General features: G+C 54.7%; 1 protein-coding gene across 1 annotated transcript; it reads left to right on the forward strand.

Annotated features, from left to right (window-relative positions):
- Positions 1–3,158: 3,158 nt before the first annotated feature.
- NAPA (NSF attachment protein alpha) lies at positions 3,159–26,483 on the forward strand. The gene is made up of 11 exons (XM_081273188.1): positions 3,159–3,442; positions 13,583–13,662; positions 16,210–16,326; positions 20,723–20,769; positions 21,942–22,019; positions 22,172–22,227; positions 22,304–22,388; positions 23,152–23,256; positions 24,451–24,519; positions 24,977–25,027; positions 25,765–26,483. The coding sequence occupies exons 1-11, from the start codon at positions 3,345–3,347 to the stop codon at positions 25,864–25,866; spliced, it is 888 nt and encodes a 295-aa protein (XP_081129314.1). The 5' UTR covers positions 3,159–3,344; the 3' UTR covers positions 25,867–26,483.
- Positions 26,484–27,938: the final 1,455 nt, after the last annotated feature.

A 27,938-nucleotide genomic window follows, 5' to 3' on the forward strand; every position in this document is an offset into this window, starting at 1 on the left:
GATTGCAAATTTGAGGCCCGTTTGAGTAACTTAGAGGGACCCTGTCTCAAAAAATAAGTAACTGGGGTGTAGCTCAATGGTAAAGCACCCCAGTACAATCCCAGAAACAAAAAATAGAAAAAAGAACACCAACAACAAAGTTGTTTTTGTGTGGTGATTGAAGAGGGTGAGACCGGAAGCTCCCAGAGTAGACAGAAGGCTCAAAGGTAAGATGATGGTGGCCTGGGCTGGCAAAGAGGGCCAGAGGCTTGGGGATGAGGCATACATTTTAGAAGTGGAGTCCATGGGCTTGTTAGTTTGTCACACAACAGGGGGAAGCGTAAGGAAAAGATCAAGGTCAGCATGGTAGGTTTGGGGTGAGCAGCTGAGGCAATGCAGTTAACTCCAATGGGAAAGAGTAAAGGGAGAGGATTGATTGAAGATGGCAGGAAGATGTTTGCACTAGTGTCTTCTGTGTCTTGAGTAATGGCAGGGCAAGAACAGTAGGGGTAGTGTCACACGGTCTCACAGAGGGGCCTTTTTGAAGCAGTTGGAATACTTTTGTTAAAGGAAAGAATTCAGGTCTCCAATGAACCTGAATTTGCACCCTGGCTCCTCTTCTGTCATTGTGACCTAGGGCAAGTCACTTTCCTGCTTTAGCCTCAGTTTTCTCTATTTTTAAAATGGGAGGAAGAGTCAGGCACCATGGTGCAGGCCTGTAATCCCAGCAATTCAATAAATTGAGGCAGGAGGATTATAAATTCAAGGCCAGCCTCTCTGACCTAGCAAGAGCCTCCAAACTTAAGTGAGGCCCTGTCTCCAAAAAAAAAAAAAAAAAAAAGTGACTAGGGATATAGCTTAGTGGTAAAGTGCCCTTAGTTCAATCCCCAGTATTACAATAATGATGATGATGATGGGTGTGGAGAGTGCCTCCCACCATGTATCAGTTAAGTGAGAAAATATAAATTAAGTCCCTGGCAGATGCACCTATGACCTCTATCTACTACTATTTAATGTGCATTCTATTCTGATAATGTTTGGGTCTAACAAATGACTAAATTCAATGACTCTGGAAAAGAAAGACTGGCTTAAAGGGTTAGAATGAGTTCATTATCTTTTGCTGCTGAACAAATTACCCTGAAATTTAGCAGTTTAAAGCAAATGGAAGCTTTGATGTTAGTGTTGCCTTGACAGGGGAAGAACTGAAACTGTGCATGATAATCCAGACTGGCCCCGCCTGCTCTGTGGTCAGAACACAGTGGTGACCATACAAGGGAGTGGTTCAGGGGAGCCTAAGGAGGAAGGGAGCTTAGGTAGCTTTTGCTACCCTACCCAGCCAACACCCCACCCAAATAACAGTGTTTGCTTAAATTTTGGGCCCTGAATTATCTGCCTCCTAATCTGCTGGGGTTCTATAAAGGGGAAAAAATACAGATTCCTGTGCTCTGCACTTTCAGAACTGGAATTGAGGGTAGGTGCCTGGAACCTGATTTTATATAAAGAAGGCTTTTAGAGGGGGCTGTTGTTTCCATGGTACAACACTTGCCTAGCATGTGCAAGACCCTGGGTTCAATCCCCAGCACTACAAAAAAAAAAAAAAACATTTAGAATAGTTTAAAATTATGAAAAATTGGCAAATATAGTACCAACGAAAATCTCCTATATACCACACCTGGTTTCCCCTATTTTTAACATCTTAAATTAGTATGGTTCACTTATTACAATCAATGAACCAATATCAACCCAATATTATTAACAGTCCATTATTTCAATTTTCTTTGTTTTTACCAATGTCCTTCTAGGCGAAGATTTCACTCAGTTTACCATGCTACATTTAACAGTCATGTCCTCAGGCTCCTATTGGCTGTAACAGTTTCTCAGATTTCCCTTGTTTTGATGACTTGACAGTTTGGAGGAGTAGGGGTCAAGAGTTTCTGGAAAATGCCTCGATTGGTATTTACGTGTTTTTCCTCATGATTGGACCTGGAGGAAGACCACAGAAATGGTGTTTTAATCACGTTACTAAGGGTCCATATTATCAATACGACATCATTTTTTATGTTAATCTTAACTGCCCAGTGGACAATGTCAGGTTTCTCCATTGTGAACTTAAGCCTTCCTGCTCGCACCCACTTCCCATGCTGTTTTGCCTGGAAAGACGTCATAGGCACGTCCACATTCTAATGTTGGGTAATTAAGGTTGGGGAATCATGCTCCAACTTCTTGAGGGCAGGGTATCTACAAAAAATATTTGGAATTCTTCTGAACAGGCTGCCTGTCTCTTCTCCCCATTTATTTTCACAGTATATAGTTGTTTATTTATATTAGCATGGGCTCATGAATATTTTATGCTTTTGAGTTATAATCCAATACTACTTTGTTACTCAGATTGTTCCAGGTTGAACACTGGCATCTCTTTTCATGACTCCTGGTTCTCCTAGACAAACACATTATTTGGTGTGTTTGTGTACTTCCTTTCTGGCATTGTGAAATGTACTTGGTTCATCCTGTAAAATTTCCTGCTCAGTCCTAGAACCAGCCATTTCTCCTAGGTACCCTGGTTTCTTTTATGGAGAGTTTTAAAAACCTAAAATCTGGGCACTATGTGTGCTGGAACTGAATTCTTAACACGCTCTCTTCAGCTGTTTTGTATGAAACTAGGGTTTGAGAACCTCTGTGTTTTTGTTGTTTTTTTCTTTCCTGTTAAGCACTTCTCTGGTGCCACTTACAGCACCGGTCGACAGAGGGCGCAAGAAGTAAAATAGTTTCCTTTTTATGACAAAAGGCCTCTCCAAGTAAAGAATGACGTGATATAAAAAGCGCGGAGAAATGACTAGACTGCGCAAAGGAACTGTCAAGCCGGGTGTGGGCCAAAATGCATCACGTGGGCTTTAGCAGTCAGCTGACTAGCGCACAGGTTCCGCAGGGAGGGGAGCGTCGCACTGAGGGCTGCCGCTGATTGGTGGAGGAAGATGAACACTAGTACCTTGGGGGCGGGTCTTAAGCAGTGGGGACTACGATTGGCTTTTGGAAAGTCACGTGTAGGTGTCCTACCAAGCTCTGGGAAGCTAGCCCTACGCGGGTATATGCGCTTGCTTTGAGGTCTCAGGGCGCCGATTGGATGTCGTGAGTCACGGGAAGTCGTGCGGAGACTGGCGGGGGCGTGGCCGGTGGGGCTCGCGCCGCTCTGCGAGAGTGCTGATTGGCGGGCGCGAGTCACATGGCTCCGGGCCTCAGGCGGCGGGCGCCGGTGCGACGTCAACGCAACCCGCTAAGCTCCCTCGGCCGGTGTACCGGGGCTCAGCGGTGGCGGAGTCCTCCCAGGTCCTGGGTCCGGAGGTTTGCTGAGAACCTTTGTGGCTGTCATGGATAACTCCGGGAAGGAAGCGGAGGCCATGGCGCTGTTGGCCGAGGCGGAGCGCAAAGTGAAGAACTCGCAGTCCTTCTTCTCCGGTCTCTTTGGGTAAGAACCCAGAGGGTGAGGGGTGGGCCTGGACCTAGGCTGAGAAGCCGAAGGGTCGTGGTCTGAGGTGGCGGGGTAGATCCCAAGGGTCAGAGGGGATTCCGCGTGGTGACGTGGTCCGAAGTTACAGGGGACACGGACTGAGGGACCCGGGCCGTGGTTACAGGGTTCGAGGAGAAAAAGTCTGAGATGGTGGAAGAGACCTGGAATGAGGTCGCACAGGCCGAGGCGACGTCATCTTGAGTTGGGGAAGGGGACTCGGGCTGAAGACTGGCCGAGGGCCAGAGGAGAACTGGACAAGGGAAATACGGCCTGAGGCCTTGGGGGGTACCTGCTAGAGAGCCGGAGAGAAGCCGGCTTCCGCAGCCTTTAGAGCTCCTGGGGAGTCTGTCTGAAGGGTCCTGGGACCCGGGACACCTGCCGGAGGGACCGACCTTTCCGCAGCCGGTGGCAGTGGGTTTATGTGGATCCTGGGTGATGGGCGTGCCGATATCTGACACCCGGCAGAGCGGTCAGGAGTAGGTTATCCTGGGAGTGAAATGGGTGTGCCCGGGAGGCTGGGTGAGTTTGGCCCTGGTAAAAAGTGACTAAAGGAGACCTGAGCAGAGGACCCAGATGGTGGAGTTAAGAATGAGGCGGCCTGGGATGAGAGCTGGGGACTGCAGCTGGGGGAGATGACACCCACCTGGGGGAGGAGTAGAGGGGGACAGGGAGAAGGGGGGCGGGGGGTCAGAGGCCTGCTGTATGGGTCCTAAGCCTGGGGAGTCAGGAGAGGTGACCGTGGCATGCCTTCCAATAAGGCCTCTAGGTCTGGGAGCAGAGCTAACGCCGGGAGGTGGCAGAGGGGTACATAAGGTTCCTGTCAGCTCATAAAAGCCAACCACCCTTTGAGGATTCTTGGTAGCTTAGGAGCATCAAAAGCCCAGGTGTGAAATGTGGCTCTGCCATTTCCTTCATGGTCTTGGATGAGCTGATTTCCCCGATAAAGGGATAGCTGGTAAAATCAATTCCAGAAGTTTGTTATAAGTATCAAATTTGTGTGAAGTGTTTAGAACTGAATCTGGCGTGTGGTGAAAGCCCTGTAAATGTCACTAGCTGGATGGCAACAGGTTTGGAGCATGTGAGGGGCTGAAGGGGACCAAGGTGGGAGAGGCCTGGAAGGGGTGAGAGGAGGGAAGGCCTGGGAAGTAGAGAGAGGACCTGGAGAGGAACGGGGAGAGGGCGCTGAGCCTCGGGCCTTCCTTGGGGAGGCCTCAGGAGGGTCGGGAGAAGAAGCTGAGGCTCTGGCAGAGGAGATTGAGGGGAGCTGGGAGGAGAGGGGAGGAGCAGGCTGGGGGTCCTGAACAGGGCTGTGGGAGTTGTTGAGATGGAGGAGGACTGGGAAAGGTGCCGGGTGGGCTGGTGAGAAGGGAGGACTGTGGTGGGGTGGGACACAGAGGAACCCCAGAGAGGCGGAGCCTGGGGAAGGCCATAGGCTGCCAGAAGCCTGGGGAAAGGGCTTGGCAGGAGGGCCTGGGGGTTGGAAGAGACTGTGTTAGGAGCCTGGCCATGGCTGCTAAGAAAGGAAAGGGAGGGATCTTTCCAGGAGAGGAGATGGAGCCAGTCCTCATTATTTGAGGTTGGATAATGTTTAGCAAAAGAACTTGAAGAATGTGGATGAATTGCCTGACGTAGAGAAACATCCGGGTCAGATGGGTTGTGTTGATGAAGTGAGGAATGTTGTATTTTAAAGGCTGCAACTGAGAGGGTGTGTGTGTCTTCCTTCCTCGCGAATGGAGGAGTTCAGTGTTTGGGGTGGGCCCCGATTTCAGTTTTCAGCGGTAGTTTTCCTGGTGGTTTTTAATGTCTGGTCCTTTTGGCCCAAAGATTAGTGTACCATTGATCCATGTTTGTGGGGAGCCCCTGAACCTCTGAGACACTTGCCATATGGAGGGCAAGGCAAGGTTAATACTAGCCAAGTATTAGTAAAGCCAAATTGTCATATGTAAGGAAGGACCAGGTTATGACCTTTATGTGAAGTTCCTGAACTGAGAGGATGCTGTGTGAATTGGAGGGTGTCCCTCAGGAGTGAGCTGGGTTCTAAGGAACTGTGACATGCAAGGGAGCAGGTACCTGGAGGATGTTATAGGTGGCAGAGATAGTGCAGTTTAGCTGGGTGCAGTGACACCCACCTGTAATCCCAGTTACTCAAGAGGAGGCTCACAAGTTTGAGGCCAGCCTTAGCAACTCCACAGGGATAATGTAAGCAAAGGTCTAGTGTGAGGGGATGATCTACCCAGAATGACAGTGGGTACCAAGATCCAGAGGGACCAGGAAGGGCTTCCTAGAGAAGAGGTCTCCATCTGGGTGGGGCTGAACAGTTCTGGGAGTGCACTCTGAGAGCGAGCAGCACTCCAGGTAGTGGAGACAGCTTGAGGAAAGGCCCAGAGGAGCAACGCTTGTGTTACGAAGGGTTAGTACGGGGAGAGCCAAGTGAGAGCATCATGTTAGAATGGGCAGGTGGGGGAAGTGAGGCAGGACTGGACAGATGCGACCTGTAAGCAAGGACTTGGGTGTGAGGAGGTGCTGGGTAGCACAGAAATTTAGTGGGGCCAGTTCTGGAAGCTTCCCATTTGCCCTTTCAAAGGGGCTGCAGCTGGTGTGGGGGAGAATGACGGCTGGAGGCTGTAGCAGTGACAGCAGAACTAGAAGATACTATTTGTGAAGTGCTCCCTCTGCCTCTGAGTCAGGCCTGGACCTGGCACTTACCCTTATTTAGTCCTCACAGAATCCCTGTGGAGGTGGATAAAGGGAGCTTAGAGAAGTCGATTTATTTGCACAGAGCGACAATAAGTGGGAGAGGCAGTGCTCAGACCCAGGCCTGCCTGATTCCACAGCCCTCTTGCTTAGCCACTTTGCTGTGCTACAAACATAGTTTCTCCTGGAGGCTCACATCCATTTTTGGGCACACATTTAGGAAGGATGCTTACAAAGTCCGTGGTTTGGTTTTCTGCCACCCTCTGGTTAACTCCCCATGGCAGTTTTCTCCAAATATTTGAAGGAAAGCAGGTGGGTTCCTTTGGTCCCTTGCAACTTCATGAGGAGTTGAGGATGTGCTGACCAGGGAGTGAGCAAGGCCCACCTGGAGCCCGAGTCTGGGAGCTGGGAGCGTGTCCAGAGGTCAGTTCAAGAGAACCTACTTTAGGGCTGGGATGTGGCTCAATCGGTAGCGCGCTCGCCTTGCATGCGTGCAGCCCGGGTTCGATCCTCAGCACCACATACAAACAAAGATGTTGTGTCCGCCGAAAACTAAAATAAATAAATGTTTAAAAAAAAAAAGAGAGAGAGAACCTACTTTAGGGGCGGGATCCACTCCCTAGTGCCTCCTCCCCTGGAGCTAGGCTCGCCCTGGTTAAACATTTCCCAGCTGGCCTTCACTCAAGGCTTTGAGAAGGGCGTGCTGGGGCTCAGCTCATCTCTGGTGCTTCTCCCACCCCTTTTGGGAACCTCTTTGATGATAACTTCCCTGATGAAGAAGCCTCTGCTCAATGTCAAGCAGGCCAGGTATAGTAGCCCTCCCCTGGGATGCTTGTGGGTTGCTTTTGGTGCCTTTGCTCTTCCTTATTTTCAGGCTGCCAGACTCTAGGGGCTTTGATGTACCAGCAGCCATTGAGGGCCACAGCAGTAGCAGTTAGAGATGTTTCTGTACCTTCCCTGGGCAGTAGGGGGCAATAGGGGGTGAAGGAGTAGCAAACACCTGTGCTCTGGAAGCACAGTAAGATGGTGGAAAAGGGCAAGGGAGAAGCAAGTTTCCCTTCCCTTCCTCCTGCTCTGGTCTCCCAGGGGGTCCAGGGACTTCCCTGCGGAGCCCCTGTGGGATTATACAGGTTCTGAACAGTAGTTCTGTGCCCTGTTGCTCCTCCTCAGCCCTAAGGTCTCCCCATCCCAAATCTCAAATAAAGACTCCTTTCCTCTTGAACATTGACATGTACAGGAGTTTTCTCACCTGTGAAGTGAAAACCAGAACGATGCCTACTTCCTGGGGTTGTCCCAAGGAGCACATTGAGACCCTGCTGGGCCCCCACAGTGCTTCAGGAGGGCTGTTCTTACTAGACAGTGTCCTGGAAGTTGAACTGGAGGTGCTGGAGAAATAGAGTTGAAAGAGAGGTGTCAGTGTTCTGTAAACAAACAGCATGTTCCTAAAGCTCAGATGTTGACAAGTCAGTTCCTGTTTGTATCTCCTGTGGACATCAAAAGCCCTGGAGGGCCTGCTTTTGTGAGCGAAGAATTACTGCCAGGGTCAGGGTGGGTGTCCCTGAGCAGGGCCTGCAGGGGTCTCCGCTGAGCTGGTCTAGGCATGAGTCTCCAGCTTTGTTTCCTGATCCCCTACAACCTGGAGTAGCCCCTGCTGTCCTTTCCAGTGGGTGCCATGGTGAATCACTGTGCTGGCTGCCAAGATCCACATCTGAAAAGTTGGCTTTTCTTGTCCAGTCCCAGCATGGTGTGTTTCCTGAGGGCACGCGGGGTTTCTGGGGAATCTGAGCGTTCCTGGCTTTCTCAGCAGATGGGATTTTGCTGCTTGGTTATCCAGAGGTTTTGTGCTCCTCCTGCTTGGAACCGGGCTGCTAAGAGTTGAGGAGCTTTCTGCATATCCTTTGAGGAAATGAAACATTCACCCTGGGGCTGTGGTGCAGGGTGGCCCTGCTGGGAGCAGAGGGCAGCACTTTAAGAAACGTGGGCCTCTTGCCAGGTCAGGCGGCAGCCACAGTCCTTGCCTCTGAGCCAACTAGAGGGCTATGGGCCCTCAGATAGGCACAGTGATCCCTTAGCATCCCAGGGGATTGGTTCTAAGAACACTCTCCATCCCCCAGCAGATACCGAAGTCTGCCCAGGCTCCAGTCCCTCTAGAATGTCTGATATTTGTGACCTACAGGTTGCTTAGGATACCTGATACAATGTAAGTCCTGCAGAAGTACTTGTTATGCCATGTGCTTTGGGAATAATGACAAAGGACAAGTCTTTATATGTTCAGTACAATGCAGTTTTTTAAAAAATATTGATCCACTGATAGTTGAATCAGTGGGTGCAGGGCTAACCATGTCAGCATCATGAGGCAGGGGCAGGCTGGTGGGAGACCCAGGACTCTGGAAACAGAAGGGGGGCAACACTTAGCTGCCCAGAGTGGAAGGAGATGCAGCCCATGCTGAGTCGGTGACTTCACTGTGCTCTCAGTGGCCCCTGTGGCATGGTGGACACTCAGCTGGTGCTCTGTGAGATTGCTCATGCTTCCAGCAGCCTGCGTGGTGTTAGACCCATCCCAGTGACAAATGAGGAAACTAAGGCTGCAAGCGGTGAGCTGGCATTTGAGCCCAGACCTGTCTGACTGCCCTCAGCACTTCTTCCAGCACCACAGGTGACTCCGGAGTTCCCATTGGAACCGGCACCCCTTGGAGTGCCTCTCTCCTCCTCCTCCAGTGGCAGCCACTCAGGCCCCTGCTTCCTGCTACACACTCCTTAGAGACTCCTCCCAGGTCAGGTTCATTGTCTCCACTTTACAGCTAAAGAGACAGAGGCTCCAGGGCCACACACTTAGTAAAACTACCTGAAACATTCCTGCCCAGGTCACTATGCTCCAGAGTCATTCTCTCTCTGCCCCTTGCCCTTGCCTTGTAGGCGTACTGTGAGAGGGTCAGCACATGGGGCCTTAGCCTGCCATCACTGCTCCCCCTGCCTGGCCAAGCAGTGGGGAGGGTAGAAGGCAGAGCTACTGGAGCCCAGAGCCATCTGGGAGGGCACTGCAGAGCCTGGAGGCAGTGGCTGGTCAATATAGGTAGGGGAGGCAGAGGCCTGAGGGCAGCCAGCGGAGGAGCAGGACCCAAGGGAGCGCCTGTGCCTCTTTTGCTCACATCCCCTCTCCTGTTGGACTATGCTGGGGGGCTCTAGGGGGGTCTGGCTTCATTGATCCTCCCAGCCTAGCGGAGGCTGGGTGCAGCTCCAGAGAGAGCAGGGTCCACGTGTCAGAAGAGGGAAGCTGGGGTGGTGAGGCTGCCTCATCTAGGAGGCAGCAAGGCCCTGGTCCACCCTCCTCGTTTTCTCGATGACTCTTCTATGTAAGTGAGGGCAAGCTGAGGGCAGGACAGGATCCCCAGGGCCCCAAGGCCCCTCTCCCAGCCCTGCCAGTCCCTACAGTGTCCGCTTGGTTGGGTCCCTTACCCTCCTCTATGAAGCAGGGCTCACAGCTTTGGATGCACCCCTTCAGGTGGTGGCCTCAGGAGGTTAGTGCCCACTGATAGTCACTGTGAAAACAAGCAGCAAATTGAGAGCCAGGCTATGAGGCATGTAAGGGTGGTGGCAGGTCCTCAGGTCCCTTCTTCCTGAGGGTACTGACTTGATAACCAAGGCAACGGGCGGGGGTCTGTGGTGCTGCCGAGGGGAGGAGGAATTCATCCATCTGCCCAGCATTGCAAGGTCCTTGGGGAACTGGAGGTGGGGGTAGGGGTGGCCTGTTTCAGGGAGCCAGGAAGTGCCCGGGGATGGAGGAAGGAGGGAGGGAGACTGAAATCACCCTGCAGAACCCCCTGGCCAGGGTCCTGCCAGGCATCTGTGCTTTCCTGGCAGCGCTCACCCCTCCATATGGCAGTTGCTGGAGGTTGGTGGCTGTGCCTGGGAGACCTGAGACTGCTTCCTCCGCTTTCGGGAGGGTGGGGAGAGAGGCTGAGTGGTAATTATAGACAGCCTTGCACCAGGACGGCCCAAACCAGTTCCCTGTATTCCCAGTGGCTCAGAGCCGTGGGATGGGAGAGTGCCGCAGAGGCAGCTTGGAGGAGGCCAGTGGGGGAGGGGCTGTCAGCTGTCACTTGTGCTGCCACCTAGACCCTTCAGGAGGAGGCCCAGTGAGCTTTTCTGGATCTCATGCAAGAGGCAGAGGAGCTTGCAGTTTCAGTCAAGAGGCCACCCTTAGACAGGTGACATGAGCCCTCCCGACATGGGAGTAGAAAGCCTGGAGTGAGCCATGCAGAGGGACACCTTGCATGAGCTTCGGACCAAGACTCCTGCCTTGTCAGTCTTTCTCTGCCCTGTTAGAACAGGGCTGGAATCTTGCCCTGGCCTCCAGCACAAAGTCCCCTGCCTGCCTCACCTGGCTCCTTCCTGCCACTCCCTGTGCCACAGCCATCCTGGCCCCGCTTCTCTTCCTTTAGCTTGCCTGTGTCTCTGCCTCAGGGCTTTTGCACGTGCCCTGAGTACTTGTCCCTTCCCATGGATGGCTCCTGAATCCCTGAGGTCCCAGCTCCTGGAGTGCACAGTCACTGTGAGGCGGCTTGAGGGTCCCTGTGATCAAGGGCCAGGCCCTTCTTTGTTGCTTTCATTTTCAGTGCCTGGCACATAACAAAGTACCAGATATTTGTCCCCCATGTAGAGACATTTCTACATGAATGGCTTCTTCGGAATTTACCAGTTAAACTATGCAAATCACTTTCCTGCTTTGGGGACTTGCCTCCAAACTCCAGAAGAGGAGGATGCGACTGCAGCAATCCATTGTCACCCACTGCAGCAGTGGCCAGGCCCAGGGTGTTCAAGAGAAGGAGAGGGCAGACCTGGGGCCTGTGTGGGCATTAATCCCTGTGCGGGTTCCTCCACCCCACGGTCAGAGTTGCTACGGTCAGCACAGTGGTGGCTCGGCTTAGTCTGGGGTCAGAGAGGTTCAGTCCAGGCAGCTGACGGCTTTGTGCCTGGGATCCGATCTGTCCCATTGAGCCGAGCAAGGCCAGCTGGGATGACTCTGCTTACTGTTGCTCACCAGCATTGGGCCTCCCAGGAGAATGGCCCCTGCCAGGAGGCCAAGGTCTTTTGACAGCATCTGGAGCTGCCTAGGTCTTGGTTGTACCCACAAAGAAGGAAGGATGAGCTGGGGGTCTGTGGGGTGGCAGACTCTGATTAAAATTTGTGAACATGTAAGAAAACATTGGGGGGGGGGTGTTCCTCAAAAGTAAGAGCACTTAACTAGCATGTGCAAGGCACTGGGCCATCCCCAGCGTAAAAAAGGCCATTCCAGAGAAGGTCCTCTGGTGTTTTGCAGCCAGGTCTGAGGGACCCTCTGAATTCTCTACTACTGGAAGCTTGGGAAAGCTCACTCTGCACAGCCACTAGTGGGCTCTAAAGAAATCCACTGGCCTGCCAAGGCGCGGCTTGGGGGACACAGAGAGGCTTGGTGTCATTTGTGCATGTGGGAGGAGCCTAGTGCTTCAGGCTGCCTCCTGGGGACAGCTGAGGGTAGACTTTACCTGAGGAGGAACCTTTCCTGGTGTGTTTTGGATTCAGGGGGCCTGGTCCCTGCCAGCCCATTCCCTCTCGGGAGTTGTAGGCTGGCGCAGGAGTCAGCCTCACTTTTCCCTTCCAGACTTACCCAGTCATCTGAACACCGGAATTCCGGAATCCAGGGGTTCCGGATCCCACTGCAGGCCCTGGACCTGCTGCGTAGGGCCTAGGAGTGTGGCTGTGAGTCTGACCTCAGCGGTTCAGAGCTGCAAGCAGGTTGCATCCTGCGCCTGCACTACAGCTTGAAGCTGTGGGGACAGTATTGGGCTGCTGGGCACCGGTGGAGGGTGGGATGGGGAGGGTGACTTGTGTGGCTTTTAAACACTGCTGTGTCAAGTGTGGGAAGAGTTTGAAATCTGTTTGGTGGAACTCCTAAGGGCGCAGGGTTTATTCTGGTTCTGTTGGCGATTGGAGTCTGAACTGTTAGGAGACCAGAGACCACAGCCCTCATGGGCTAGTCCTGGTTGGATATGGGGGGTAGAAGAAGGGAGAGCAAAGGTAGGGACTTAGGGTTTGAGCTACTGGTGAAGGACCCCAAGCTCAGGAAAATTCATGTGTGCCACATGAAGGTCAAGAAGTCAGAGTAAAGCTGCCCAAAGAAGCCCTTTGTTTTATTTACACACACACACACACACACACACACACACATACACACATATTTAGTTGTAGTTGGACACAATATCTTTATTTTATTATTTATTTTTATATGGTTCTGAGGATCAAACCCAGGGCTCGCTCATGCTAAGCGAGTGCTCTACTGCTGAGCCACAACCCCAGCCTCTATTTTTATTTTTTAAAAACCTAAACCTGGGGCTAGAGTGTAACTCAGTGATGAAGCACTTGCCTGGTGTGTGCAAGGCCCTGGGTCCATCCCCAGCACCACCAAAAAAGAAAAGAAAGAACCCTCTATATCTCCCAGGCCTGTTTTATTGCACAGTTTAGTTTTTGAGGATTGTTTTGTGTTTTAAATAACTCTATGCTGAATATTCTTGTAACTTTTCTAATTCCTTTCTTGGGGAAAATTGCTAGAAATGTAAAAAGTTTCTGGACTACAGGGTCAAATTAAATCCTAATATTAAATATCTTTTTTATGAATAGATAAAATGCGCAGATGGTTAAAACAGTTAGTATAAATGAGGGTGCGTGGTGAAGAAGCTGCCCCACAGCTGGCCATGCTGCGACTCTGCAGTAGAGATGCTGTCACTAGGCCTTGTGTATTTGTCTAGAGATATTCTGTTTGTATAAACATGTATGTTTCTATTCTTCACCCTGTTGTTCTTTCCCCAAATGGGAACATTTTATGTTTATTCTTAAAATAATGTATGCTCTGTGTGCTGCATCCAGCCAGTTCTGAATTGGCATGACACACCCCCAGGGTGGCGAGGTCTTGATGGAAGAGTGGTCGTGTGCTAGGCACAGGATCAAGGCACCCAGGAAGCAGTGGGCACCTCCAGTGGGGTAGTCCCCCAGAATGCTTTGCAGTCTCTGGGGAAAAGGCATCTGCAGATGCTGGGACCCGTTGATCACCCCCCACACCCAGGCGGGAAGTGAAAGAGGCTGTCAGGCTGGGTGCACGGGGAGGTCAGGAAGCCCCACTCTCCCTGAGAGCACCCACCCAGTCCCCTCCAGGAAGCATGCCAGTAGCCGTTCTGCCTGTGCAGATTGTGCCTTTGTGTGCAGGGGTGGGAACCACAGACTCAGGAGGACAGGGGGAGGTGGCTTAACAGGGAAATCGGACTGAGGGTGGGAACACATGTCCACTGTCGCTGAGGCAGAATGTCTGCTTTCTTTTTGATAACAGACTAGACGGTCTTCTTATCTTTTTTCCTTTTTCTTCTTCCCCAGAGGCTCATCCAAAATAGAGGAAGCGTGTGAAATCTACGCCAGAGCAGCAAACTTGTTCAAAATGGCCAAAAACTGGAGTGGTACGTGCTCTTTGCCGAGCTCAGCTCCCAGTCCTGCTGTCCTGGGTGGGAGGTCGACTTGCGGCTCCCTCTCCAGTGTCAGGAACCCACTGGCCCAAGTCCAGTGAGATATTTTGCACCTCAGGTCAAGGTGGGAGGACAGAGATAGAGAAGGATGGAAAGCGTGGAGATGAATAGATGGTCAAATCTGGTAGACCAACTTGGATTAGTTCTTTGAAGGATTTCTCCCAGAACTTCAGGTTTCCTGGAAACTATTCCCTTTTGCATCCATCAGACTCATGATTCTGGGCTGAGGGTGTGTCCTGGTGACTCTAGGATAACATTAATCACAGCTACCATTTATTGAGAGTGCTGTGAAGTAGCCATCGCACACAGCTTAAGAAAATCATCCCAGTGACCCACGAGGGTTCCATTAATATCCCCGTTTTAGAGATTCAGACTAAGGCTTGGCTCACCCCTCATCATGGTGCCATGACTGCTAACCAGCAGGACCAGGGTCCCAAAGCCAGGGCTCCTGAGGGTGCAGCACAGGTGCTTCACCCACTGGTGCAGAGCTTTCCTGGGGAGAAAAGGAAGGCAGGGGCCAGGGGTGGTCCTTGAGGGCACTGAGGTGAGGCTGTATTTGGGGGTTGCATGTCCCTGGAGGAGAGGCCCGGAGACCTTGGTACTTCTAGTGTTAGATCAGATCAAGGAGATCACGCCAGAGATAGTTTTGGAACCCAGAGAGGAATTTTCTAGACAAGGAGGAAGTCAACCCATGGATGAGCCATGGAGGTAGGTTGCCGGGGTGTAGGGCGGAGTTGATTGTCACCAGGTCCTGAGAATGCCATTCCCTGGTTTCCCAAAAATTAGAAGAGTGTTTTTCTGAACTTTCACAAGATGCCTTGTTTATAAAGCTGGTGCTGCGTGTGTTTATCCTCCCAGACTCATAAAGGGCCCTAAGAGAAGGAAGGCCTATTTTTTACTCACATACATGTTACTTTTCTCCTAAAATTGGTTACCACCTCCCCAGTGATTCAAACAGAAGTCCCAGTCCATTCTCCCTGCTGTTAGCCCTTTTATATTGAAATTTAGGACCCACATTTGGAGCTCTTAAAAATAATTATGAAGGGGCTGGGGCTGGGGCCAGCAGTAGAGCACTCACCTAGCACATGCATGGCTCTGGATTTGATCCTCAGCACCAAGATATTGTGTCCAACTACAACTAAGAAAATTTTAAAAATAATAATGATGATAATAATGAAGAAAGACATGGTGGCATATTCCTGTAATCCCAGCACCTTGGGGAGGCTGAGGCAGGAGGATCGCAAGTTCAGAGCCAGCCTTAGCAACTTAGCAAGGACCTAAGCAACTCAAAAAAAAAAAGGGCTGGGAATGTGGCTCAGTGGTTAATTACCCCCAAGTTCCATCTCAGTTACCCAAAATGAAAATAATAAATGAGCGGGGCACAGTGGGACACACCTATAATCCCAGTCATCAGGAGGTCAAAGCAGGAGGATTACAAGTTAAAGGCTAGCCTCAGCAATTTAGCGTGGCCCTAAGCAACTTAGTGAGATCCTGTCCAAATAAAGTATGAAAAGGGCTAGAGACATGGCTCAGCGGTGAAGTGCCCCTGGGTTCAACCCCTGGTACTGGGAAGAAAAACAGTGACAACAGTAAACAAAACCACAGAGTGAAGCTCACAAAGGCTGTGTGTCCCATTTGGAGCCTGGGCCTGGCCACCTCGGCCTCAGGAATTCCGAGATTCTGGAGCCTGCTGAGCCAGGAACCCTCGAGCAGTGGGAGAGACCATGATGCCTCCCAGAAGTCAGTCAGGAGCCATGTGAACTGTGGCTCAGGCCCTGGGGGACGAGGTCTTGGGAATGGGCACTTTTCTATTTGTATTTGAGCCCTTGCCACCCATGTTCCATCTCCCTTTCTGTATATGGAGCCCCTGGAGTGGGTGGACCCTGGGTCCCCTGCCACTTGCCTTGCAGCGAGTATGGTACCTTGTCCACAGGAGCTTGCAGCCTCTGCCTGAGGCCAGAGAGTGTGGGCAGAGACCCAAGGCGCGGGAACTAGAAGGAGCTTCAGGGAGCTGGGGGTCAAGGAGCAGGATGGGAAAGGGGAGCAAGTGGGAGGGTCACTTATCCTAATTGCACTTGCCTCCTGTTCCCGGAACTGCCCCTCCAGGCTGCTCTGCCACTCAGCTCCACCGTGCCTTCCAGGGCCTGTTGCGGCTTGGAACTTTAGAAGTGGTGGCCCTGAAGATGTCACAGAGACTAGGATGAGGAACATGGGATTTGAGCTGGGCTAACCCTGGTCCTCTTGCAAAGTGTCTGGGGCTCAGTGTTGTCCCTTGAAGCAGCTTCCTGCCTCCCTCAGAGACTACAGAGGGACCACCAGGAGCCTCAGCCCAGAGCTCAGGAGACCTGCAGCCTGGGCCTCAGCTGGGCTTGCTGCAGCCAGTCCTGGCCCACGTGGGACTCTCTGTGCCTTCTAGCGTCCCCAGCCTTCTAGGGTAGTGTCTGCGGCCACTGAGGCCAGTGCCCTTCCTGTCTGTTGCAGCTGCTGGGAGCGCCTTCTGCCAGGCCGCCCGGCTGCACCTGCAGCTCCAGAGCAAGCATGACGCGGCCACCTGCTTTGTGGACGCTGGCAACGCCTTCAAGAAAGCCGACCCCCAAGGTGAGGGCCTCTGTGGGCCACACGGCCGGCCACCCTCCTCCATGTCCTCAGGTGTCCCAGCCGCTCTCTTTTTTCCAGTGATTGACATGTGATAGGCTGAGGTGAAGCCAGCCTTAACTTCAGAATTGGCCGTGCTTCCACTGGCACGGCGTCCTGCTCCAGGTCCCCGCCTCCCCCTACCCTGTGATGTGCCGCCTGTCACTCCCCTCCCCTAGCCTGCGAGCATTTGGGAGTGGGAGTTAGATTTCAGACCCTCCGCCTGCCAGGGAGAGAAGCAAAGCTGTTCTGTTGTCAGAATTAACATGCAGAAGGGAGCGGGGGCGCCAAGACCAGCCAGGTAGGAGTCGCTGCCGAAAAGAGCGGAAATTCTCCTACCTGGCTTCCCTGCACCTGGGGAAAGTCGGAGAGAACAGAGCCTCGCATCCAGTTGCCAGAGAACAGGCTCCTCCACAGGAGAGTGAGTGGGGACGAAGCCTTGCGTGGGGCTGACTTGGAGAGGACAGTTATTGTCCCACTGGGTTTGTGGTGAAGCCTAGGCACAGCCCATGCCCATGCTTTGGGGTTTTGTGGGGCTGGGATATTGCTATTTTGGGTGTGTATGTGTGTGTGTGTACACAGGATTCAGCCAGAGCTCGCACGTGGTGAGCATGTGCTCCACCACGGAGCCCTGTCTGCCCACTCCCAGGAGTTTTGTTTTCCTCTTAACCTTTGTGCCAGACAGAGGTTGCTGACTAATTTTAGCAAGCAAAGAAATTTTTTTAAAAAATGACCATCTAGTGTCAAGATCTTCTCAGGAGAATGGAAAATAGGTGAATTTGTAATTTTGGCATGAAGGCCTGCCCTCGGCAGGGGAGGTTGGTGTCACCAGGGCCCCTCAAATGCTGCCTTACACACCACCGCTGGGGGTTGCTGCCGCACCTGGAAGCATTGTGGGGCACAGTTCCCGTGCACTCTCTCTCTCCTTGGTCGTGCAGGCAGGAAGCGTTTCTATTCCCATACTGACCAGTCACTCCTGTCTAGCTGGTGTCTCGCAGAGGTTGGCCCAAGTGGTTACATATGGGGTTTCGGCTTGACAAGGACAGGAGAGGGGTTCCTGGCTGGGAGCACCGGGCCACAGCAGAACTTCTGGGTGACTCAGTGACCCAGGGTGACCCTGGGTTTGTTTTCAGCTTGAATCAGCCTGGGAGTCTCAGCATCCTCTGCAGAGCACTCCCCCAGCTGGCCCTCCTGCTCCCTGGGGAACTGGTTGGCCTGGAGATGCTACCTTAGCATCTGTGACGCTCAGCTGCTGCCCCATCCGGAGTGACTGGAAGGACTTGTTTCTGAGGTGGCCGCTGCCAGGCTGCCTGATGTGTGCATGTGCCTCATGCTGTTCCCGCAGCCTGGGCTGGCTGGAGTGTGGTCACACAGCCTTCCCTGTTTCTGATCTGAGCATGCGGGCTGTGGGCTTTGCCCAGATGTGGCGCATCCTTGGCCACAGAAAGCACAGAAGGTGGCCGCTGAGGAGGCCAGACCAGTGGGAAAGCATGCTGAGGGTGCAGCTGGAGAGTGGGGTGGGGACACAGGTTTGGAGGGGACCCTTTACAGAGGAAGGAGGGCGCTGCTGCAAGAGGGTTTGTGCTGGCAGGGATGGCAGCAGCAGCCCCCACCTCCAGATGCCCTCCCTAGTCACAGCTCCAGTCGGGGCTGTGGCCAGGGGAAAGGGGCACATTTGCATGGGGGTGACAGCTGCTTTGCCTCTGGGCAGTCGGCCCATAGGGACATGGGTTCGGCAGCTGTATGTGGCTCTGCAGGGGAGGAGATACATGATCTCCGGGAGGATCCAGTGACCTCAGGCAAGTCACTGACTCTTCGGAGCCTCCATTTGCTCCATTTGCTCCTGTGTTAAAGCACAGGTCTCCTGTGAGATGATGTGCTGGCAGGGCCCCGGGCCCTGAACCACACACGACCCCAAAAGGGCAGCCCTTGGTGCCCATCAGCCTGGTGTTCCTGCCTGGCCTGCGCTCTGAGTTCGGCTAGTTCTTTGTGAAACAGCTGGGGGGTGCATTTGGGGTCCTGCTGCCCAGGTTCCCCTAGCAAGGGCCTTCCCTCACCCCAAGTCCTCCCCTGCCTGGCCAGTGTCTCTGTGGGAGGCTTCCTGAGCCTGAGGCCGCACTTGGGATTTGTGCTTTCCCTCCACAGAGGGGGGCAGCTGCCCCTTGGTGGCGCCAGAGAGGCCTCGCGTGCTGTCCGTGGTTCCTCAGAGCCTCCAGACCACTGGCTGCTGCTTTGTGTGGACTAGGGCCCGGAAGTCCCCTTCCTTGGCCTGCTCAATGCCAAGCAGAGTGTACACAGTGCATGTGTCCCCGGGGCAGGGAAGTGCCCCAGCCCTCATTTGTCTTCCCTTTCCTCCACATCTGCTGCCATTTAGTGGGTGCCTACTGTATACCAGACCCCTGGCATCTTTTAACCCATCCACTTCCTTGTTCGCTTTGGAACTTGTGCCTGTTCTGTTGAGGAGGGGAGGTGGGCTGAGGCCTAGATGTGGTCAGGAAGGGCTTCGGGGAGAGGCAGAGTGTGCTGGCTCTAGTCCAGGGGGAGCAGCTGCAGCGGGAGTGGGGTGGGTTGGCCTGGGCCTCGCTCTCCCTATTAGGCTGAATCTCCTGAAGCCCCTCGCCAGTCCCTGCGAGTGGGCAGAGGGGTGGGGCTGGCCAGGGAACCGGGCCTGCTCTGTCCAGGGACATGCAGAGGCCTGATGACCTGAGATAAGCCCAGTGTTGGAAGGCACATCAGAAGCTCCTCCAGGAGGAGGCAGGTGTCATCTGGCAGCCTGCCACTTTCCAGGATAGCTGTTCCCAGATCAAGGAGTTGGCACAAAGGGGACTTAGCTCCATGAGTCCATGCTCTTCCTCTGCTGCCACTGCAGGGGCCACTGTCTGCTGACTAGAGCCCATGCCAGCAGGCTGGGGGGACAGCTGCTGTTCTCACTGAGGAGCATCCTTTGCCTGCAGGAGGCCAGGTAGAGCTCTTGGCCTTTGACCAGCAGAGGGAGCCAGCTGGTAGCTGGGCCAGGGTGGAGGCCGTGGCCTCTCCGCCAGCTGCTAGCTCAGCTGTTGCTTCCAGACCTGCTGTGTTACAAAATTGTGAGTGGATGTGAATTAACACTTTTCAAGCCACTGATTTGTTGTCAGTTCTCGTTTCCATCTCCTCTGCCCCCTTTCTCTCCTCTCTCTACTGCCTCCCTCTTCCAGCGTCAGTCTCCAAACCTTACTGAATGGTGCACATTCTCTGAATCTTTTTTGGGTCCCCTGAGGCCTTTCAGAGTTGGACAGAACTTACAGACTCCCAGAGTAGTACACAGATTTTTCCCGTATGTACATGTAGAAGGGGTTGTAGACCTCTGAGAGCTCAGCTCTGTTCAGGTGGTTCCCTGAGGAAGTTGGTGTCCTTATCCCAGGTGAGCTCAGGCCACTTGCCCAGCCAACTGGGTGGGGACCAGGACCTGTGATTGGCCTGTGGTCTGCCCAGGCCCTCTGCCTCCACCTCCCTCCCTCCCTCCCCCAGCATCCGCTCCTGAGATGCATTAAACTGATGTTTAAAAAAATACCCACCGAGAGCTCATTTCTATCTGCTAGAAGATGCCTCCCACTCATGCTTCTCTCGTCTCCAAATAACTTTTCAAAAAGAAGAAGAAAAAGCCTTTCCCAAATTTAAAATCTTGCAAGAGATAGTACAACAAAGGTGGCTGAGTTCCTCCTCAGTGCCACTTTGCTGTGCTTATTTTTTTTTTTTTTTTTTTTTTTTTTTGTGAAACCTGCAGCTTGAGGAGCCTGTGGTGATGGGCCAGGATCAGAGGGCTGTGCCGACTACTTCCCAGGGTGTGGGGAAGAAGGGTGTTGGCAAGTCCATCTTAAGGGGTCCTGATATTCCCAGCATCTGGCCTCCTGTGCCAGAGATCCAGGCGAGACTGGTATAGGGGACAAATTATGCTTAGGCTCCTACAGAACCCAGGGCTGGCAGAACCCAGGTGGGATCCAGGTTTTTCTGCTACTTCCAGTTGACCTCAGATGTTGGGCTCAGCACCTCCAGCCCTGCCCCGCCTGCCGCAAGCAGCTCTGTCTCTGAGAGCAGGGCCTTGGCATGTCTAGCTCAGCACACCCGTGGGAGTCTGGTTGTCTTTTCCAGCTGTGCCCTGTCCTAGAGCTGCCAGGAAGCTGGTAGACTCTTAGCAGCCCAAGGGAGAAGGTCTCCCTGTGAAGATGCCCAGCCGCCACAGTGTGCAGAGACCATCAGCTCCTTCCCCTTTCCTCCCAGCCCTGAGCGCCTGCTGCTCTCACCAGCCGTCATGCTCTCCTGGGGATATGCCGCCCTGACTTCAGCTCTCATTTCTTCTCTCCACTTCCTCTTTCTTTCCCAGAGGCCATTAACTGTTTGATGAGAGCCATCGAGATCTACACAGACATGGTAAGGTCACTGGTTGTCACGTTCCCTCCCAGCCTCCCAGCCTTGCCTCCCCTGCCTTAGCACCCAGCAGTGTTTCTTGCTCCACTACCAAGACCAGCAGGGAAGCAGGAGCCCTGGAGAATCTGGTCACCTGAGCTGGACTGGACTGACGGGATCCTCGCCCAGCTTGCCAGGAGCCCTGCAGTCCCTCCTTATTTCCTGCCTCCACCCTCTAGGTGGTCTGGGTTTGGTGTCAGGAGTTCTGATTATTGGCATCTGTGGATCCAGCACCTTCCCCTTGCCTGGTGTTGCCCAGGGTCCCATGTGAGGAGCAACTCCTGGCATCCCAGGAGGAGAGGGCAGAGCCCAGAGAAGACTTAGCCCCTGCCCTACCCCAGGGATGCAGCCAGAGAGGCAGCTGGCAGGCCATGGCAAGGAGCCAGGTGATGGACACAGATTTGCCCTGGCTCCTGTAAGCTGCTTACCCCGTCACAGGCCACCCCTGTCTGATCAGACTCTTCCCCCAGGCAGGAACACAGTTGCTGGGCAAGGCTGCAGCAATCCTTGTAGTTAAACGGTCACAGCAGTGGCCATTTGTTGACATAGACACTGCAGGTGGTCAGCAGCAGCCCTGGAGGTTGGCTGTCCCTGATTTCCATTTGATAGTCGAGGAATGTGGGAAGGCAAGAGTGGCACCTTGCCCAGGGACATGGGAGTACTTAGTGTTTTGGAACCTGGGGCTCCTTTGAGGAGCTCTGAGCATGCCCAGAGGAGGTGGAAGGGCAAGGTACCTGCCTGTGGGAAGGGCTGGCTCCATGGCCACACAGGGAAGGGCCCCTGGGCAGTAGGACTCTACAGCCATTGGTGCTGGTTTCTCCAAAGCATTCCACCTGGTGATTCTTTATCTTTCTTCCCCTCTGGACCAGGTTCTGCCCACTCACATCACCTTTGGGGCATCGCCATCCACCTGTGCCTTGTAGACAGGATGGATACAGGCCAGGACACGGGGGCACTTGCCCAGGCCACTGGCAGCACAGCATTTCCCCTGGGCCACTAGGCGTCGGCCTTGTCTGCCCTCTTACGTGCTTCATGGTGGCATGGCCGAGGAACAGAAGCTGAGGGACCATGGCTGACGGTGGGGTGGGTCACATACGAAGTCTCGGTCACAGTGGCCCTTTCCCTTGTCCTTGCAGGGCCGATTCACAATCGCAGCCAAGCACCACATTTCCATTGCTGAGATCTATGAGACAGAGCTGGTGGACATTGAGAAGGTGAGTGGGTGCCAAGGCCTTGCTGGGCCGCCTACCAGGACCACAGCTTCTCCCTCCACCCAGGAGAATCCTAGTGCTGCCAGAGCTTGGGTAAACGGTGCGACCCCAGGCCTGCCCTCCCCTCCAGCCCGTGCCCACTCGTGTCTTCTCAGGCCATCGCCCACTACGAGCAGTCTGCAGACTACTACAAAGGCGAGGAGTCTAACAGGTATTCCTCCCACCTGCCCATGTCGTGGTGATGCAGGACTCGCCACCACCTTTGCTCATCCGTCTCCTCCCCACAGCTCAGCCAACAAGTGTCTGCTAAAGGTGGCTGGCTACGCCGCCCAGCTGGAGCAATATCAGAAGGCAGTTGACATCTACGAACAGGTAGGGACGGGACGGGCCTTACCGTCTGCTTAGAAGTGCCAAAGCGGCGTCCTGCTCTCATCTGTCCTCTTCCCTGCTTCTCCCTGTCTCCATCTGCCTGCCTCTGTGGCCTTCACCTAGCGTTCACCCCAGCTAATGGCTTTCCCCACCCACACGGGCCCTCATGTGGTGTCACCACCCTCCCTGGGGTGTGCTCTGCCACCCCCACACAGGAGCTGCCTGCAGGCTCCAGAGAAAGGCAGCCTCCACACAACCAGTGAGCTGGAGGGGAATGGCCATGGGTGGCAGATCAGGGTCCCTTCTCTGCAGTGGGAGGCAGGGAATGTCACATGGTCCCCCTCTGCTGTATGGGGAGGGCTGGGCTGTGGCCAAGAGGAAGGCAAGCAGCTGGCCTCTGGGGAGAGGTGCAGGCACTGCCTCTCGTGCTTGAGCAGCTGCCATCCCTCTGCCCACTGAGTGCCAGTCTGCTGTGGGCCTAACGGCAGGGTGTCGCCTCTGCACTGTCCTGGGCCCCTGGGAGGCCTACAGACACCTGGTTTCCGCCTGTCCCAAGCCCTGCCCTATCACATCAGGAGGTCCTGGTCACTCAGTTCCAGTTCCTGACTACCCTGGGCCAGTCCCTGGCTCGCTAGCCTTGGGGTCCTCAGGTCACAGGGCCTCACCCAGGGCTGGACCTGGCTGTCAGCCAGCCCCAGTGCCTGGCCGTGAGTCTGCCCTCCAGTTGCCCATCCTGAGCTCACTGGGCTCCTCCACATGACCACAGGTAGGAACCAACGCCATGGATAGCCCCCTTCTCAAGTACAGCGCCAAGGACTACTTCTTCAAGGCGGCTCTCTGCCACTTCTGCATCGACATGCTGAATGCCAAGGTGAGCCAGACCTGGGCCTGCTGGGAGTTTCTCCTTCCAGCCAGGCCGTGGCCGCAGGACCCCAGTGTCATCACCAGGTCGCCCCTTGCTGCCATAGGGAGAGGGTTGTGCTCTTGCTCTATCTGTCCCTGCCCGTTGGCCTTTGCATGGGAGACACTAGCTGTACTGAGGCTAACCCATCCTGCTGTCACCTGCCTGGCCCTAGAGGCTTTGAGCTCCTACCTCTGGCTCACCCAGTACTGGGTCCTTTCTTTTGTGGATGTACTTCCCAGATCCTCACTGCACCCCTTAAAGGCCGTGCTGTCACCCCCTTTTGCTGAGGAAGGAGCTGGGCTGAGAGTTCCTCATCGAGACCTCGAGGCTAGTGAGCTACAGCCCTGCTCTGCCGAGCACGCGCTTCTCGATGGCGTGACTGTAGCCACAGCCCCTGTCCTCCTTGCTGTTTTCAAGGCTTCTTGGCAAGAGGAGTCAGTGCTGGGGGAGAGGGGCTGGCCATGGGAAGGAGCTGGGAGTGGGCACTCGGTTCTGGTCAGCTGGAGCCCGGGCAGACCCTGGGGCCTCTGCCAGGTCTGGGGCGTCCTGCTGTCTCTGGCTGTGGTGCTTATGTTTGGCCACCTCCCTGTGAGCCCTGCTCTTCTGTGGGCCCAGCAAGGTGGCTGTCAGCTCAGGATTCTTTTGTGGTGCTGGGGTTGGAACCCAGGGCCTTGAGCCTGTGCAGCAGGCATTCCACCACTGAGCACACTCCAGCCTGTGAGCTGGGGTCCTGTTGGCCTGTGGTCACAGCCCCGCCCCACTCCCCTGTGCCATCTCTGGGTGTTTTCCCATTTTTAAAATGGGGTTGCCGTCTTTGGCCTTCCTGGGGTCCTCATGAAGGTCAGCGTGGGGAGCAGCCAGCCCCAGGCCTACCACATAGGTCTACCATACAGGTCATTTGCCCCTTCCCAGGCACAATAATGAGGGTCCTGGGCACCTGTCCAGGAAGCCCACCCCATCCCTGCTACCGTCTCTGCAACCAGGCTGGCACTCCGCCAACGTAGTGTTAGGTGACACTGGAGGCTGGGGGAGAAGGGCAGAGAGCCGGCTCAGGGCTGCTAGCAGCAGCCAGGTCCCTCTCCTACCAGGCCAGTGTCCAGCGGACCCTCCCTTCATTGGCTTGCCCTGTTCTTCCCTCTCCCTCCCTCCCCCACTGCCCAGCTCGCTGTCCAGAGGTACGAGGAGCTGTTCCCGGCCTTCTCAGATTCCCGGGAGTGCAAGCTGATGAAGGTAAGTGCTGGGCTCAGTGGAGCAAGGCAGTCGGGTTGTCAGGGCGAGGGGCTCCTGAGGACAGGACCTGGCTGCTTGGGCTCCAGGTAGGATAGCTACCAATGCTTTTCAATGCCCAGTGCTTTTCAAAGGGTTTGTTTTGTTTTCTTCTTTCTACCAGTTGGCTCTCCAGTCTCTAGATGAGAAGAGCCAGGGACAGGCCAGGGGCAGGGCTGGGTGCTGGACGTTGACACAGGCACACATACATACCCTGTGGTATTCTGCCAGGAGGTGCCCTGGGAGGGAGTCATTTCTGATGAGTAGGTGGGCAAGATTGAGACACGTCCCTTTCTCCCTCTTGGTGGCACGGGAGACCACCTCCTCACCTTCAGACCCCTTCCCAGCCTGTGCTTGGATCTGGTCCAGGCCAGGCCCCAGCTAGCCTCCTCCCTGACCCCGGCTTGCCATTTGTTTGCAGAAGTTGTTAGAAGCTCATGAGGAACAGAATGTGGACAGCTACACAGAGTCGGTAAGTGGCCAGTGTGGGTGGTCAGATCCCTCCAAGGGGGTGACCCCCAGAGCAGACTCCCTTCTCCAACACGCTGTCCCACAAAATCTCACCTTTTTTGGTCTCTGGTCCCTAGGCCCTTTCCTTAGTCAGTCGCCCCAAAATCCTTACAAGTAACTCCCAAGGTGTGGGTAGCTTTGTAAGGGGCAGCCCTGAGGCTGAGGAAGGAAGGGGACTTGGCCTTGGACCCTTAGGGTGCAAACCCCCATCTGTCTGCTCACAAAGGCCAAGGTCTTTGCACCACTGGGAGTCCCCCAGGATGAGCAGTGGAAGCTGTCTCACATTAGGCACTTTGGGTGACCCAGGAGGAGGAGCCTCTAGGGAGGGAAGAGGAGAGTGGGAAGGGACCTGAGGGGGCCAGCTTCCCCTTCCCCAGCGGACCTGCCCACGGGGGTCTCCTGCCCATTCCTCACTCTGCCCTGGATATTCTGGAACTCAGTTGTATCCACCCCAGACTTGGCCTGCTTTGGTTTCTGGGTGGTGTTGCCACCCAACTTTTCCCTGGTGCTCCCAGGAATTTAATCCAACCCTAGCCGATCCCATCTGCCCCGGGGGAAGTGAGAGGGCAGGCAGGGCTAGTCCCCTGTGCTCTTTCTCGGGACCAAAGTGACAAGAGCACATCTTGAAAAGCTTGGGCCTGGAGCTCGGCTGCCCTGCTGGGGTGGGGGCAGCGGTTGTCTCACCTGCGGCCCCTGCAGGTGAAGGAGTACGACTCCATCTCACGGCTGGACCAGTGGCTCACCACGATGCTGCTGCGCATCAAGAAGACCATCCAGGGTGAAGAGGAGGACCTGCGCTAGGCCCTGTCTCCCGCCTGTCTTCTGTCTGTCTGCTCAGAGAGGCGGGGCCTGAGACTAGCTGGCCTTGAGACCTTCCCTCCCCTTCCCCACCTGGGGAGTCTTGCAGGCCACGTGGGTGGCAGTGTGGGCTCAGCACCACTTCAGGGCGCCAGAGGCCAGGGCCTGCTGGCTGGACAGTCACCCTCTGTTCTCGCTACATCCCTCACCCCTGCCCATTTATTTAAGCCCTTAAAGGTGTCCTCCACCCAAGAAACCAGGTGTACAGAATCTTTAATAGAGACCTGTTTGCTCTGGGTCCTGCCGGAGTCTGGGATCAGCGTCTGGTCCTGGCTCCTGAGCAGCTGAGCTGCAAGGTCGGCAGCTTCTCACCCACCTTGTCCCTAGATGAGTCCTGAGTACACACAGCCACTGAGATTTGCTCTCACTGCTCGGGGTGCGTTTTGCCTCAACATTCTGCAGCCCCTACCTCTCAGGTCAGCTCTGGGCCCTGGAGCCCAGAGGGTGTCCCCCAGACCCACCCTTGCGCCTGCTCCTTCCCTAGTGCTTCAAGGTTTTGTCAGTTGGTTAGAAGCTGCGGCTGCCTGAGAAGGAAAATAAAAATCGCCACTTTTGCATGAGTCTCTTCCTCCTCACCTCTGCTGCCCTCCTCAGCCCACAGCATCCCTGCCTGGCCATGGTGCGTCCTGTGGGTAGTGGGACATGCTCCCCCAAGCAGCTTGACAGGGACTTGGGCTGGGCAGGTCCTGGGGTGGAGGCCCGGGATGTGGGCTCAGAGGAATCGCAGGGCTTGGTCCCATGTTCCTGGGCTTTGGGGTCTGTGGGCCTTGGTTTCAGCCACTGGGGAACCTCAGAGCTGGCTGGAGGGCGGAGCGGAAGGGAACCTGAACTGTCCCACACTCAGCCACATCCAGGTTCCTCTGGGAGGCAGGCTGGATGCCCAGTGACAGTTGTCCATCTGTCACAGGATGGAGAAGAACTGACTTTGGTGGGCAGAGTGTGAGTCCTGTGTGGGTCTGAGGGTAGGACAGGTGACAGGTCCCTTTGCCTGACAGAGGTGGGTGGGAACTGGCCAGCTTTGCCACACTCCAGAGTGGGGTACCCTGTAAGCCAGACAGATTACCTGGTCCGCCTATGCTTCCCCAGGGTGGCCCCTCCCTGTGGTGGGGCACTGGCTGGAAGACACTGCAGGTTTGCAGGGAGGCAGATGAGAAGGGGCTGCCTGCGAGAGGCTCCAGCACTGGCCCCGCAGGAAGTTCTGGTGAGGCTCCAGAGTTGAAGGAGTGGCCAGGCCCACACCAGCCCTGCCCGCCGCCCTGCAGCTCCACACAGCTCTACAGTGGACTGCTGGCACCTGGGCAGGTGGCCGGATCTGCTCCAGGCGCTGCTGACCGGGAAGGGTGGGAAGCACCCATGACCTAGGTCTAACTCTCAAGCCATTGAACGTCTTCCACCTCCGGCCACAGCCTATGCTAAGTCGTGGTTTGAGTGAGGCTCCTGCTCTGGGTTGGTCTTAGGGAAGCTCCACAGGTGGTTCAAATGAGCAGCAGGGGGGAAACCTGAAGGGGACAGCTCTTGACTTGCCATCATAACTTCATGTGTTTTTCATTCACTCAACAACTACTAAGTGAACGAGGTTCACAGGCTGCCGCATGGGAAGGGGACACTGGCCCCTGTGTCCCATTCACTCCGGCTTCTCTGTGCCAGGCCGCAGGCACACTCTGGGCACACCCAGTGCTGCGCCTAGGAGCTCTTACCAACTCCAGATCTCTGGAGTTACCCGCCCGCTTTCTTTTCCCCACTTTCCATGTCCACCTGCCTTGAGGGCTTGCATGTGCAGTCCTTCAGGTACTAATCGCCCAGGGCTTGGTGAAGGGCCTGGCACGCGCTCTGTGGTTCTGAACGGTACTGCTGCCTGCTCAGTCAGGCCTAGTGTTCCAGGTGCTGGCGATTTAGCTGAGCCTAGGGAGATGTAGTATCCACCTTCCTGGAGCTTTTCCACATTTGTAAATTGGGATATAAATCTCTTTGTAGGGTTCTTGCAAGGATTTTCTGGGTAAAATCTGTAAAGGGTA

This window comes from Spermophilus citellus (genome assembly GCF_964194105.1).
Source record: "Spermophilus citellus genome assembly, chromosome: 18".
In the NCBI taxonomy this organism is placed as follows: domain Eukaryota; kingdom Metazoa; phylum Chordata; class Mammalia; order Rodentia; family Sciuridae; genus Spermophilus; species Spermophilus citellus.